General features: G+C 50.7%; 1 protein-coding gene across 1 annotated transcript in view; it reads right to left on the reverse strand.

Moving 5' to 3' along the window:
- LOC106896258 overlaps positions 1–12,187 on the reverse strand; it is a gene marked incomplete at its 5' end in the record, with an annotated part of 15,014 nt that extends 2,827 nt beyond the window's left edge. The window contains 12 exons of the mRNA XM_014956088.1: positions 100–204; positions 348–629; positions 1,314–1,661; positions 2,113–2,197; positions 7,433–7,637; positions 8,866–9,370; positions 9,619–9,648; positions 9,939–10,054; positions 10,331–10,353; positions 10,524–10,754; positions 10,992–11,087; positions 11,699–12,187. Of these exons, the coding sequence (XP_014811574.1) occupies positions 100–204; positions 348–629; positions 1,314–1,661; positions 2,113–2,197; positions 7,433–7,637; positions 8,866–9,370; positions 9,619–9,648; positions 9,939–10,054; positions 10,331–10,353; positions 10,524–10,754; positions 10,992–11,087; positions 11,699–12,187 (2,515 nt within the window). The remainder of the gene's footprint in view (positions 1–99; positions 205–347; positions 630–1,313; positions 1,662–2,112; positions 2,198–7,432; positions 7,638–8,865; positions 9,371–9,618; positions 9,649–9,938; positions 10,055–10,330; positions 10,354–10,523; positions 10,755–10,991; positions 11,088–11,698) is intronic.
- Positions 12,188–12,526: the final 339 nt, after the last annotated feature.

Genomic DNA, 12,526 nt, shown 5'->3' on the forward strand with positions numbered 1-12,526 from the left:
CCCTCTCCTCCCACCCACACCCGTCTCCTTCTCCCCATCCTTCCTTTGCCCAAAGAGCTTCCATAATGAAGGCAAAACATCGTGGTGATGCAAACTCACCTTTCCTTCGGAAGAGGTAAGCACTGAGGGCAGTTGACACCACTGAAAGCACGAGGAAGACACCCAGAGCTGCCATCCAGGGACGGGCATTGTGGAAAAAGGGAGCTGAGAAACAAAAAAACATTGGGAAAACACCTTATTTTACACCCCCGTTTCCTTCCTGCACTCCTGGCATGTTTATCCTGCCACATGACATCAAAACCCCCCCAAGCAGCACGGCCAACCCCAGCCCTGCTGCCAGACTGCACCTGAGATGTGCAGGGACGACGCCTGCTCCTGCTCCAGACGACTGTTCCTCACCACGCATGACACGTTCCCGTCTCCCTTCCCGCTCACAATGATGACATCTTGGATCTCAAAGAAGCCCCTCTCATCTGGGGAATGTCTCTGGAAGACTGAGGGGAGATGCTGCCCCTCGCCATCCCTCCACAGCACCTCCGGTGACGGGTACCAGCCGGCCGATCGACACACCACCCGGATGCCTCCATCCTCGTAAGCCTCCAGAGAGAGGAGAGGGACAGAGCCCAAGGCTGGGGGAAGAGCCCGGGGTTGCCCTGAGTTAGGGATGGACCCAGCTCAAAGGCCAAGACCCAACCCCACATCAGACCATCACAGGGTGCCCAGGGGGCTGTGGGGCCAGCCACATGCTCCTCACACCACCAAATCCACCCCAACATCTGCAGGACCAGAGAGCACTGATGCCAAATGACCCCAGATCTGCCATAGCACAGCCTGGCAGAGCAGCACCGAGCAGCCCCACATCAGACCATCACAGGGTGCCCAGGGGGCTGTGGGGCCAGCCACATGCTCCTCACACCACCAAATCCACCCCAACATCTGCAGGACCAGAGAGCACTGATGCCAAATGACCCCAGATCTGCCATAGCACAGCCTGGCAGAGCAGCACCGAGCAGCCGAGCTTCATCACCTCAAGGCAGCGTCTCTGCATCATCACAGCATCATGAGGACACCAGAGAGACCCAAAGCTACTGTGTCCATGCCGCCTGCCCCCCAAACCCCTCTAGCACCACGGGCGTGCTCCCTCCTGGGCAGGCACAGATGGGAAAAGTCCCCCTCACACCCAATCTCTCTCAGCGGCTCTTGGCCTTTGGCACCAAATGGATGGATGTGAGGATGGGACAGAGCTCTGGGAGGGACACACCAACCCAGGGACACCTGCACCATATGCAGGAAACACCACAGTGACTACAAACCTGCCACCTTCAGTTCCACCACAGCTTCTCCATAAGAGGAAGCATCTTGCACAGTGCAGACGTACTGGCCATCGTCAGAGGGTCTCAACCCTCTGATTCTCAAGTCCAAGCTCCCACGGGAGAGACCATCTCTGGCCAACTCTGTCCTTCCAATGTATTCCTCCATCTGCTCCCAGTACTGGTCTGCTCCATTTTGGTAGAGGTGCACTGTTTCAGCGAGCTGGTGCCGGATCCACCTGATCTCCAAGCTCGAAGCATCCATGTGTGGGGACAAGTGACAGGGCAGCACGACATCCTGTCCCACGGTGGCAAGGAGAGGTTGGCCTGGTCCCACCACTCTGAACTGTGCTGGGTGACAGAGAAGGATGCAGAGAGATGGAGATTGCGCCCACCTTAATTTACAGGCATTGCATGGCAAGGGGCCATGTTGGCTTGAGCAGTGCCCGCTCCATCCCATGGGTGTTGCTTTGCCCTCCCTGTGGCCCAAAGACACTGGAGAAACTGGAGAGGGAGCAGGAGAACTTGAAGGAGAAGGAGGTTTCCTGGGAACCTGCTCCTACCTCATCACCCCTACCTCAGCCAGCCCTGGTAGAAGGGAAAAAGGCTTTGGGGAAGCACCATGTGATGGGACTGACGATGTCCCAGGGCAATGGACGTGTGGCATCAAGACCCCAGGGGAAAGTGAAAGCAATGTACAGCTGAGCTCTGGGCTCAGTTCCTCCTGCCCCACAGCACCTCCCCTGCCCCACATTGGCCACCCAGAGCACACTCAGCCCTCCCAGCCCTGCAGGATCCCTACCTGATCCCAGCCGGAGGAGGTGGAGAGTCAGGAAATGACTGAGGAGGCCCCATGGGCTCGTGGGGAACCCCATCTGCGTCCGGAGCTGGAGGAGAGGGTGGGAAGGGAGGCAGAGGGAGGGCAAGGGGGGGTTACAGCCAATGCAGAGGGGATGGGGAAGAAGGGCTGCACCTGCCCCCAACGGGGCTCCAGAAATCCCACCAAACCACCTGCACCCTGACGTTGGAAGGAACCCTTGGTCAAGGGCATGATGGGATGCACACATGGCTCCCAGGGCAGCCCCTGTTATGCCCCACTGCCCTCCCCAGGATTTACTCTAAATCCCTTACAAGATTTTAAGTGAAATTAAATATTCTAAATTCCTTGCAGAAAGGAAATTCACCCCCCGGACCTGTACGAGCCGCCAGAGGAAGCAGCCAACAGGATACATCTCACACTTATCCTCTCTTTCCAGATGCAGCATCAGGGGTTTTTTGGCCTGACTTCACAGAATTGTATCACGGAATTGTAGTGGTTGGAAGGGACCTCAGAGATCATCAAGTCCAACCACAAAAAAAAACCCCAAAAAAACCCAAAAAACGACAAACAACACCAGCTCCCACCACCTAAACACACAACAACAACCTCCAACCAAAAAACCATCACCCACCCACACAACATCCCACCACAAACCAGTAATCTTGGGCACTAGAGCATGCCCTGAAGAACCATGTCTACACGTTTCTTAAATACCTCCAGGGATGGTGACTCCACCACGTCCCTGGGCAGCCCATTCCAATGCCTGACAACCCTTTCAGTAAAGAAATGTTTCCTAATATCCAACCTGAACTTCCCCTGGCGTAATTTGAAGCCGTTACCCCTTGTCCTGACATCTGTAACTTGGGAGAAGAGATCGACCCCCGTCTCTCCACAGCCTCCTTTCAGGTACTTGTACAGAGCTATAAGGTCGCCCCTCAGTCTCCTCTTTCCCAGACTGAACAACCCCAGCTCCCTCAGCCTCTCCTCGTAAGACTTGTGCTCCAGACCCCTCACCAGCTTCGTTGCCCTTCTCTGGACCCGCTCCAGCCCCTCAATGTCCCTCTTGTGGTGGGGGGCCCAAAATTGGACACAGTACTCGAGGTGGGGTCTCACCAGGGCCGAGTACAGGGGGACGATCACCTCTTGGGCTCTACTCGCCACACTGTTCCTGATACAGGCCAGGATGCTGTTGGCCTTCTTGGCCACCTGGGCACACTGCTGGCTCAGACTTCAAACTCTATCCCCAGCACTTGAACACATTAAGGAGGCGAAAGAAGGAAAAAAGTGGAGGAAGGCAAAATATGTGGTTGCGAGCAGGTTAAGGTTAATTTAGAGCTTCATTGTCATTTTTTGGACATGGCATAGGAGCCCAGCAGTGTCCCTGCAGCCCTACAACCGCCCAGAGCTTGTGGGGATCCAGGGATGAAGGGACAAGAAGGGTTTGGACACGGATTTGAGTGTCAGGACACCCCAGCTGTACCCTGTCACCCTGGGGACATCAGATCCCTGGGGAGGACATGTCCCCTGCTGTCCCCACTGTCACAAATTATGCAGGGGGAGCCCATGCCCAAAACAAGAGATGCCGGGGGGTTCAGGGCTGTGGTGGGTATTTGCCCGGTTGGAGGGTCAGAAGCGGAAAAGTATAGAGGGGTCCCACTCGCAGGGAGGAGGCTACAGGAGGAGTGACCCCCAGATTGACCAAGGAGGAGTTCCATCCCATCTACCCCAGACTCAGTGTAAAAGCTGAGGGATCAGCTTTTTCTTCGATGGCCAACGTCCAAGGAGGACCCTGTCTCTTCGTCTGCCTTTGATCCCGATCCCTGCTTTCCTGACCCCAGAGCTGGAATCCAGTTCCCTCCCATCACTGAGTCCAATCTGGGGCTTCCCCAATGCCTGCCGGTGATGTCATCTTGGGAGTCTGACACCCTTTTGTACCTATTTCATTATTTTCCTTTTTATCTTATTATTTATATTCCACTAAAGTAGTTTAGTTCCTGCTGAACTCATAGATCTCTTTCTCTTCCCTCCTCCTCTCCTGGGAGTGAGAGGTGGGGGCAGAGCATCTGTCACCATCATGGGCCAACTCAGCCTAAATCACCACATAAATATACAAATTTATGAAAATATAAAGTTATAAAAAAGAATAAATCCCATTTTCCCACTTTTTTCCCAGCTTTCTCTTTTCCAGTTGTTCATTTGAGGTCCCATTTCCCTCACCCAGATCTCTCCCAGTCTGCCCAGTTCCCTGGCTCACTTTCCATTTCTAGTTTAATTTTTTCCATTTGTCTATTATTTTTCTGAGGTTTGAGAGCAACTGGGCTGCCAGTCGGGAGAACTGGGAGGTGCTGGGAGCCTCTTGGGTGAACTGGTGAGAACGGGGCTTGAGCCCAGGGTGGGAATAATGAAAAAAAGCCCAATTGAAAAAAAAACCCAAACAAAAAAAGAGGAAAAAGAGAAAAAAAGAGAAAAAAAAACAGACTAAAGACGTGCTTTTCCCCTCTTGGATGGGATTTCTTAGAGTCTCAAAGGTCCCAGCAGGAAAATACTGCTTTTAATTTTAATTTTTTGCTTTGGTTTTTATTACTATTGTAATTTTTTCTTTTATTTTAATTTCACTTTTTCATTTTAGTTTTTATTTTCAATTGTAGTCTTTGATTTTATTTTTATTAATTGCATTTTTATTTTTTATTTCGATGGGTTTATTTTTAATTATTACTCTTTTTTTTGTTTCTACATGCGGGCTTTGTCAGCCTCATGGAAAGTTTTTGCAGTGAGTGCTTTCTGCACTCTGCAGAAGCGGCAGCTCCAGTGGTGTGTGACCGTTGCTTAAAAAAAATAAACAATAAAAAATTAGGATTTTGGTTTAAAAAAAACAGTTAACTTCAGTGCAAAAAACCTATTTTTTCCATATTTTCACAACTGGATGAATTAGTTTGATTTATTGGGGGTGAGGGAAAGGATAGGGGTCTTGGCTCAATGCTGTGAGTTGCCAGGAGGTGGTGCCATGAAAAAAAGATTTTTTTTTATATATTTATATATGTCTATTGATCCATACATATAAATATATATTTTTATATAAGAACACTTTAGTTCATATCTATAATTTTATATAAAATATATACAATATATAAAATTATATAAAATATATATTTGTATTTTTATATTTTTATTTTTATATATAATTAATTTTTTCCTCTCTTTTTTTATGGGCTGGAGAGAACCTCCTCCTTGTTGCACCCTTTTGGGTGTGACTAAAACCAAACCAAAACCCATAAAAAAAACCCCAAAATAACCCAAACCCAGCTGGAAATTCAACAAAAAGAGGTGAAGCAGGAGCTGAGAGAGAAAGATCCCTCAGGCAGCCCCTTCCCCCTCTGCCCTGAAGGATCCTCATGAAAATCCCCCAGAAAAAAAAACCAACCCAAACCATGAAATTATTTAATTTTGTTAAGTCTTACTACTTTCCATTTCTCTCTGCAGGAAAGGGGCGCACAGTGGCATCTGCACTTCCCAAAGCCAAGTGAGGGGCTGGGGGTAAACTTGGGGGGAACATTTTAACTAGGGAGGGGAGGGGAGATTTTAACTGGGAGGAGAAAATTTTAATTGCAGGGGGATTTGAATTGGAGGCGAAAACTTTAATTGTGGGGAGAAGAGTTTAATTAGGGGAGAAAATTATACAGTTGAAAAAATCACCCTTAAATTAACATATAATCAAGGGATGTGCCGTTTCTCACCCAAATTTCCCCCGCTGGATTGTTACAGGTAGATGAGGAGCGGAAAATAACCACAACCAACCACTGCAAAACCCCTTTCAATCCAAAATAAAGATCCCGAGGGCAAAGCACAGGGAAATCCCCTTTCCTCCTCTTGTTGATGGGACGGGGACAGTGCTCAGAATCCCCGTCTTTCCCCCAAAAAGGCAGCAGGGTGATGCTAGGATTTTCCCCTCCATGAAAGCACTGAGGTTTCCCCCTTTTTCTAACCTTTTGGGTTTTTCCCTGGTGGCACCGGCGCCCTTTTGGGGTTCCTCCAGCTGCTTGTCCTCCACCGGCTTCTTCTCCGCTTGGTGGGTTTTTTTCCCCCTATCTTGGGGTTTTTTCCCTCTTTTGGGTTTTTTTCCCCCCCCTCTTCTCTAGCAAAAGTTCTTCTCTGACTCAGCAAAAGCTCTGTCCCGTGTCTGTCTCCGCAAGCTTTTATCAGCCGAGGAGGGAGAAGACTGCAATCTCCCACCCGCAGACATCAGATGCCTCCTGCACCCTCCCATTGCACCTTTTCCCCACCCCATTTCTGAGCCATTTTATCTCTCAACGTCCAGGGGGGGGAAGGGAGAAAAAAGGTGGTGCAAAAAAATGTGCATTATCGCGCCGCAAGTACAAAATTTCTTAATTTTTACCCCCCAAAATATGACGGCAGCTCCTTCCGTGGGAGCAAGGCAAAGCGGAGCTGATGGGAGCGGTGAGGGATGAGAGAGAAAAGCCTGGAAATGATAAAATGAGAAAAGCCTCCCCAACCTGGGGGAGATAAAACATATTTAAAGTCATCCATGCCTTAGAACCCGCCAGGTCTCTCCCCACCATTCTCCCCAAAATGGTGGAAAGTGTAAATATTTTAATTTCTTGGTGGGAAAGCAAAGATACGGCACCTGTTGGGAGAAACTTCAAGTGAGTTGATTCCCACTTTTGAGGGAAAAGCCCCCCCAAAGTGCTGCCCAGGGTGGGGCTGGACCCCCTTTTTCTCCCTTTCCCTGAATTTTTAGGATATTTGGAGCATCCCAAGCAGGTATTTGGCACTTGTTTGCTTTCCCCCATGTTCCCTGACTGTGGAGAGGGTGAAAGATCCTGACAGTGTTTTGACAGAATCCATAGATTTGAGAGGATTCTGTTATTTGAGGGAATTCAGGGGTAATTGGGAGGTATCTGGGGAGAATTCCATTGTTTTGGGAGAACTGAGAGGTACTTGGGGAAGAATAGAGGGGTATTTGGGGAAGAATTGAGGCTTTGGGACAAGAATTCAGAGATATTTGGGACGATTCAGAGGTGTTTGGGGATAATTCAAATATTTAAAGAGAATTCAGAGGCATTTGTGAGGAGTTCAGAGGCTTTTTAATTTTTTTTTTTTTTTTTGAGAATTTAGAGGTATTTGAGGATAATTCAGAGTTATTTTGGGAGCAAGTCAGAAGCATCTGGGGCAATTCAGAGGTATCTTGGGGGAAGTCAGAGATGTTTGAGGAGGAATTAAGAGTTCTTTGGGGAGAAACCAGAGGCATTTGGGGGTAAGGGGAGGCGGAGGGGGTGGAGCGGACCTGGTTGGGAACCGCGGCGGTGCCCCCCCCGCAGCGGGGCGTGCTGGGTCGGACCTGATGGAGAACCCCCCGATCGCTCGCCTCCGCCGTTGGCAGCGCTTTCCCGGCCCCGGCGCCCCAAGAGCCCCGAACTGGGGGGATTTCGTGCCGGCGCTGGGGGGAAACTCCATGGAGCTGCCGCGCCTTGGCTTCGGCGTTGGAACCTCTTCTCGTTTGCACCCATCGGCTAATTAGGAGACTGTCCTCATCAGTGGGGGCTCCTCCTCCTCCTCCTGATTGTATTCTCCCTTCCAATTAAAGGTCTAATTCAATGGGAATTGACAGCTCATGCTCAGCAAGGAGATGTGGAGGTGCGGGTTTGGGGTTATAAGGAGCCCGGTTCCCCTCAAGGACACGTAGGTTTTTATTTTCAAAAGCTTTGTAATGCCCAGCAACTTTGCAGTTTTAGTATAACGCCCCAGTTTTCCCCAGTTTGGTTCGCTCGTGTCTTTTTGCTCTCTACACCGCACTACAACGCGCCTCTTGCCTTCCCTGGGGCTGTCTAGCTGAGATGTGTTTCTCCTGCTTTCCATGCTGGCACTTTCCATCCTGGCTTTGGGAGCATTGGAGGACACGGCCGGGAGGGGGGAGCTGCCCCCCGGTGTCTTCTCCCCACAGCGCTGTCAGTGTGGGTGCAGGCAGCAGGACAGCTTTGACAGCTTTGATCTGCTTTCCCAGGCAGGGACATCTAGGGACAAGACAAGAACTTAATGGACCTTCATCTGAACCCCTGGCTCTGCTGTATCTTCTCAAGGAACAAGCCCAGGCTCTTCCTTGACTAAAGCCCAGCATGTCAGAGCTCACCCTGAGCCAGCACCAAAAGGAGTAGCCCCATTTCCAGGTGTTTCTGGCCAATTCTGACTCCCCACTTTGCACATGGAGTCAGGCTGGGACCCAGCTGCAAATGACTCCAGCTCCTGGCTTGCAGCTGACTTTTCCCCACCTCTATTCCCACAGATTTGCTGGGTTTGAGGGGGCAGAAAATGCAGGTTTCTCATCTCCCTGTGGCTTTTAGAGAGGAAGGAGGATGACTTTTTCTTCCTCCAGTTTTCTTAAGCAATTTCCAAAGAAGACCCAAGGAAGTAAAAACCAAAGAAAAGCACACTCATAAGGCAGAGATGATTTAGAATTGCACCTTTACTTTTAACTCCCCATCAGTGCATGTTTGCAGGCACCCAGGAAGAGCCATTTAGCAATAAAAAGTTGAAAATATAGTTTAAGACACAGAAATACTCTCATTTTGCACTAAAAGAAAGGAACCTGGACACTGCTACCCTTTCCCTGTCTCTTTGGTGGAACTAGGACAAAACCCAGTCAGTGGTTTCTTTCCCAAGGGTAAGTTGATGGCTTTGGGGGCTGGGTTTCTTTTTTGTCCTGTGTCTTAGGGAAGAAACCTGAGTTGAATATCCCCGATCACCATGAACCATGGAAAGACTCTCTCCCCTTGGAAAGACACCTTCGGAAAAGCAAAGATCCGTTCTTTGCTCTCAGCATCAAAAAACACCACCCTCCCGTTCTCATAGTCCAAGCAGATTCGTATCCTCCTGGGGACACTGCGTAGAGTCAAGAAGGTCAGATCAGGAGAGGTACAAGCAACACACTCACCATGGTCATGACACAGAGCCCATATCCCCTTGTTGGGATTCAGGTCCAAAAAAACCTCCCTTGGCACTGACTCCTTGACCACCCCAACGGCCCAAAAGCCCTCTCTACAGATTTCCACATCCCAGCGGTGCCACCCCGATGTGAAGCCCCTCGAGCCCAGCACACAGGGATCGATTTTGAACCTCCCTGGGTTGGAGGGCAGGTCCTGCTCACAGCCTTCCCACCGCACAAACTTGCAGTCTTCTGAGAGATAAAGTCTGGCGTTGGCTGTCTCCGGGTCTAGCGTCATCCCTGCTGGAGATGGAGAGAGAGTCAGGCTCATTGCAGCAGACATGGGGGGCAGAGGGTCAGTTCTCTCCTTTCCAATCCCTCTGACCCAGTTGGGACCCCTCCAGGCATCGCCTGATGGTGGGACCAGGATGGGAGAAGGGGGAAAGGAAACAGAAGAAAGTTAGGTCAATCTTTGGGGGCAGAAGAGCTTCTTTTACCATATTTTTGATTTCATATGATGGCTTGGTTGGGCACGCATTCGGTTCACTTACTTGTCAAGGGAAGTTCGAACTCCAGGAAGTCTAGAGGAAAGAGAAAAATGTGAGAGGCAGAAAGATCAGTTGGCCTGATTGTGGGTTTCTGCAAAAGTCCAGAGAGTCAGGAACAGGTTTTGGGGAATGTCAGGAAACTTGAGGAGGCAGAGGAGAAGAGGAGGAGGAGGACAGGCAGGGAACAGCAGACCATTGTGGGATCTTGAAAGAAATAACCCCTCATTCAGCACCCAGGATGCCTTTCTTTCCCCTGGCTTCACTCCATCCCTCCCCACCAAGAAGCACGATGGCATTTGCCTTTCTGGACCTGGCCTCGGTACCTTGGAATTTCTCCAGAAGTTCCTTGATGGCTGCGGATTTCTCAGTGAAATCAGAGAATTTCTTTTCCAGCTGCGGGGAAATCTGGAGTGAGTGGGAGAGCGTTTCCCTCTGGCCCCTGGAAGGGAAGAGGGGATGGATTTACACCTGGTTGGACTTTGCTGCTCCGTGTTTTCTCAGCACTCCCTGCTCCAGCCTCCTGCCAGCCCGTGTCCAAATTCATCATTCATTCAGGAGAGAGAGGCAGAGCCCTCCTTCCAACCCCCCGTGGCCTCGGTCAACTCCAAGGGCTGTACTGCAGAAGAGCCAGCCTGTCCCTACGTGCTTTCTCCTGCTATACTGCCACAGAGCTGCTCTGTGGTGGTGACATGGTGACAGGAGAAGGACCACATACCTGCTCAACGTGGTTCCAATGTCCTGGATGAGAGAGAAAAAGAAACTCAGTGAGATGGAACACCTCCCCTTGGAGTACCGGGGTCCCACTCTAAGGAAGTCCCTCTTGGAGCGGGTTGGGGGAGACAAGCGAGGGCTGGAGACCAAGCTCAACGGGGGCCTTCACAGCAAGTTTGGAAAGCCTGGGCTCTCACCTTCAGGAGCTCCAAGTCTGGCTGCTGGTATGTCCTCTCCACCTCCCCAATCAGCCTGCCCAGGTTTGTCGTCTCCTCCAAAAGCTTCTGGAGGATTTCTTCATGTGCGTTCATTATGTCTGTGTCCAGCTGGTCCAGCTGGGCCAGAAAAGAGGACTCCTCCTTGTCTAGGATCTCATGCAACTTCGTATATGTCGTCACAATTTCTTGCTTTGCAGCTGCTGTCCTCTCCTGCCAAGGGCAAGCCGAAGCGGGGAAAGGGAAGCAGAGAGCAGGAGAAAAGCATCAAGAGTCAAGGGTGGGCCATGCCTTCATGGGACCCACCAAGAAGAGGCATTTGGGGAAGATACTAACCCCCTCTCCCTTCCCCTCACCCCTTCAGCATCACTCACCCCTTGGGGAAAGAAGGAGGAGATGTTCCCTCTTTTTTCCCCCACCCTCTGCCCAGGAAAACTGATGGGCACCTACAGTGTGGTCCTTGATTCTGTCTTGTCTGTCCTTCACGGAAGATTGAAGCGCCTCTTGCTCTGATTTCAGAAGGTGCAGTTGGGTCTCAATTTGTTTCTGAGAGGAAAGAAAGAAGTCCCCTGTGGAACGGCATCATGGTCTGGCACCCTCAGCAGAAGCAACAGGGAACTCTTGACAGCTCTTGGGCTAAGTGTTGGCAGAGTTTTGAGACCCCCATGACTGTTTCAAGGTGATTTGCCTCCCCCCTTTTTTCCTTTTTTTTTCTTTTTCTATTTTCACAAAGGTCAAGCTGCTTCCAGGGAGCTGTAGGGTGGGAGAAGGGCTGAGGATCTATGATCTTCAGCAGAGCTGACCTTGATAGGGGACCCACACCCCAGAGCAGAGACCCATTTACAGAGTTTTGTGAAGCGATTGTGGTGGGGAGAAATCCTACGCCTCTGGTTCCTACCCTCCCCTAAGCCCCTCCTCATGGATGAACCCTGGGTGAGAGGACCCCTTGGTCCGCAAGACCATTGTGCTCCTACGTCCACCTCTTCCTCAGGGCAGGCAATGCCACCTCAAGAGTTGGTATCAAGAGACAAGGTTGGATGACTCCACAGGGGGTTTATCCCACAGGCCAAAGGCTCTACAGGGATCTCCACCCATCAACAGCACCAACACCAGGAGCTTCTGTCCCTTTGTACTCAGCACACCCATAACCCCCTCACCTTGTACTCCTGGACAGCCTCGTCCATGGGAACCACAGAATGGTTACGGTGCACCTCAGACCTGTCACACACCACACAGATAAGCCTTTTGTCATCTTGGCAGAAGAGCTTCAAGGGTTCCTGGTGTTTCTTGCACAAGTTCTCCCCTCCTTCCACTTCTCTGTCCTGTTGCAGGTTCCATCTCTTGGCTGCTTCACTCATGTTGGCCAACTCCCTGTTGGGGCAGAGGCTCATCTGGTCCCCCGTCTCCCTGCACTGGGGGCAGGAGAAGTTGGTGGTCAGTCCTTCCCAGATCTGAGTGATGCACGACTGGCAAAAGCTGTGTCCGCAGTGGATGGACACGGGGTCATGGAATATTTTCAGGCAGATGGGGCAGTGGGCTTCATCCTGGAGGATTTCCAAGGCGTCCTGGCTGCCATGAAGTGACTGCGGTGGTTTCAATCTCCAAGTTTGTTTCAATTCTAAAAAAAGAGGAAGGAGAGAGATTTCCTGATTCTACACAATAGGTTACACTGAGACCCAGCCCCTTCCCAGCAGGGCTTCAGGCCATACATGAACTTATATTGCTCCAGGAAGTAGTGGTTGGACAGCTGAGGAGGGCGGGGATTGGAGACGCCCATCCCATTTTCACCCTTTCCTGGGGAAGCAGGGCATAAGAGACCCAGAATGTTCTTGGAATGCGTTGATGATAACTTTCTTCTTCAAATGATTGAGGAGCCAACGAGTAAAGGAGCTATGTTGGACGTTGTCCTTACCAATGAGGAGGGGCTGGTGGGGAATGCCAAGTTCAAGGGTAGTGTCGGCTGCCGCGACCATGAAATGGTAGAA

The sequence above is a fragment of the Calidris pugnax genome, unplaced genomic scaffold (assembly GCF_001431845.1).
Source record: "Calidris pugnax isolate Ruff unplaced genomic scaffold, ASM143184v1 scaffold315, whole genome shotgun sequence".
In the NCBI taxonomy this organism is placed as follows: domain Eukaryota; kingdom Metazoa; phylum Chordata; class Aves; order Charadriiformes; family Scolopacidae; genus Calidris; species Calidris pugnax.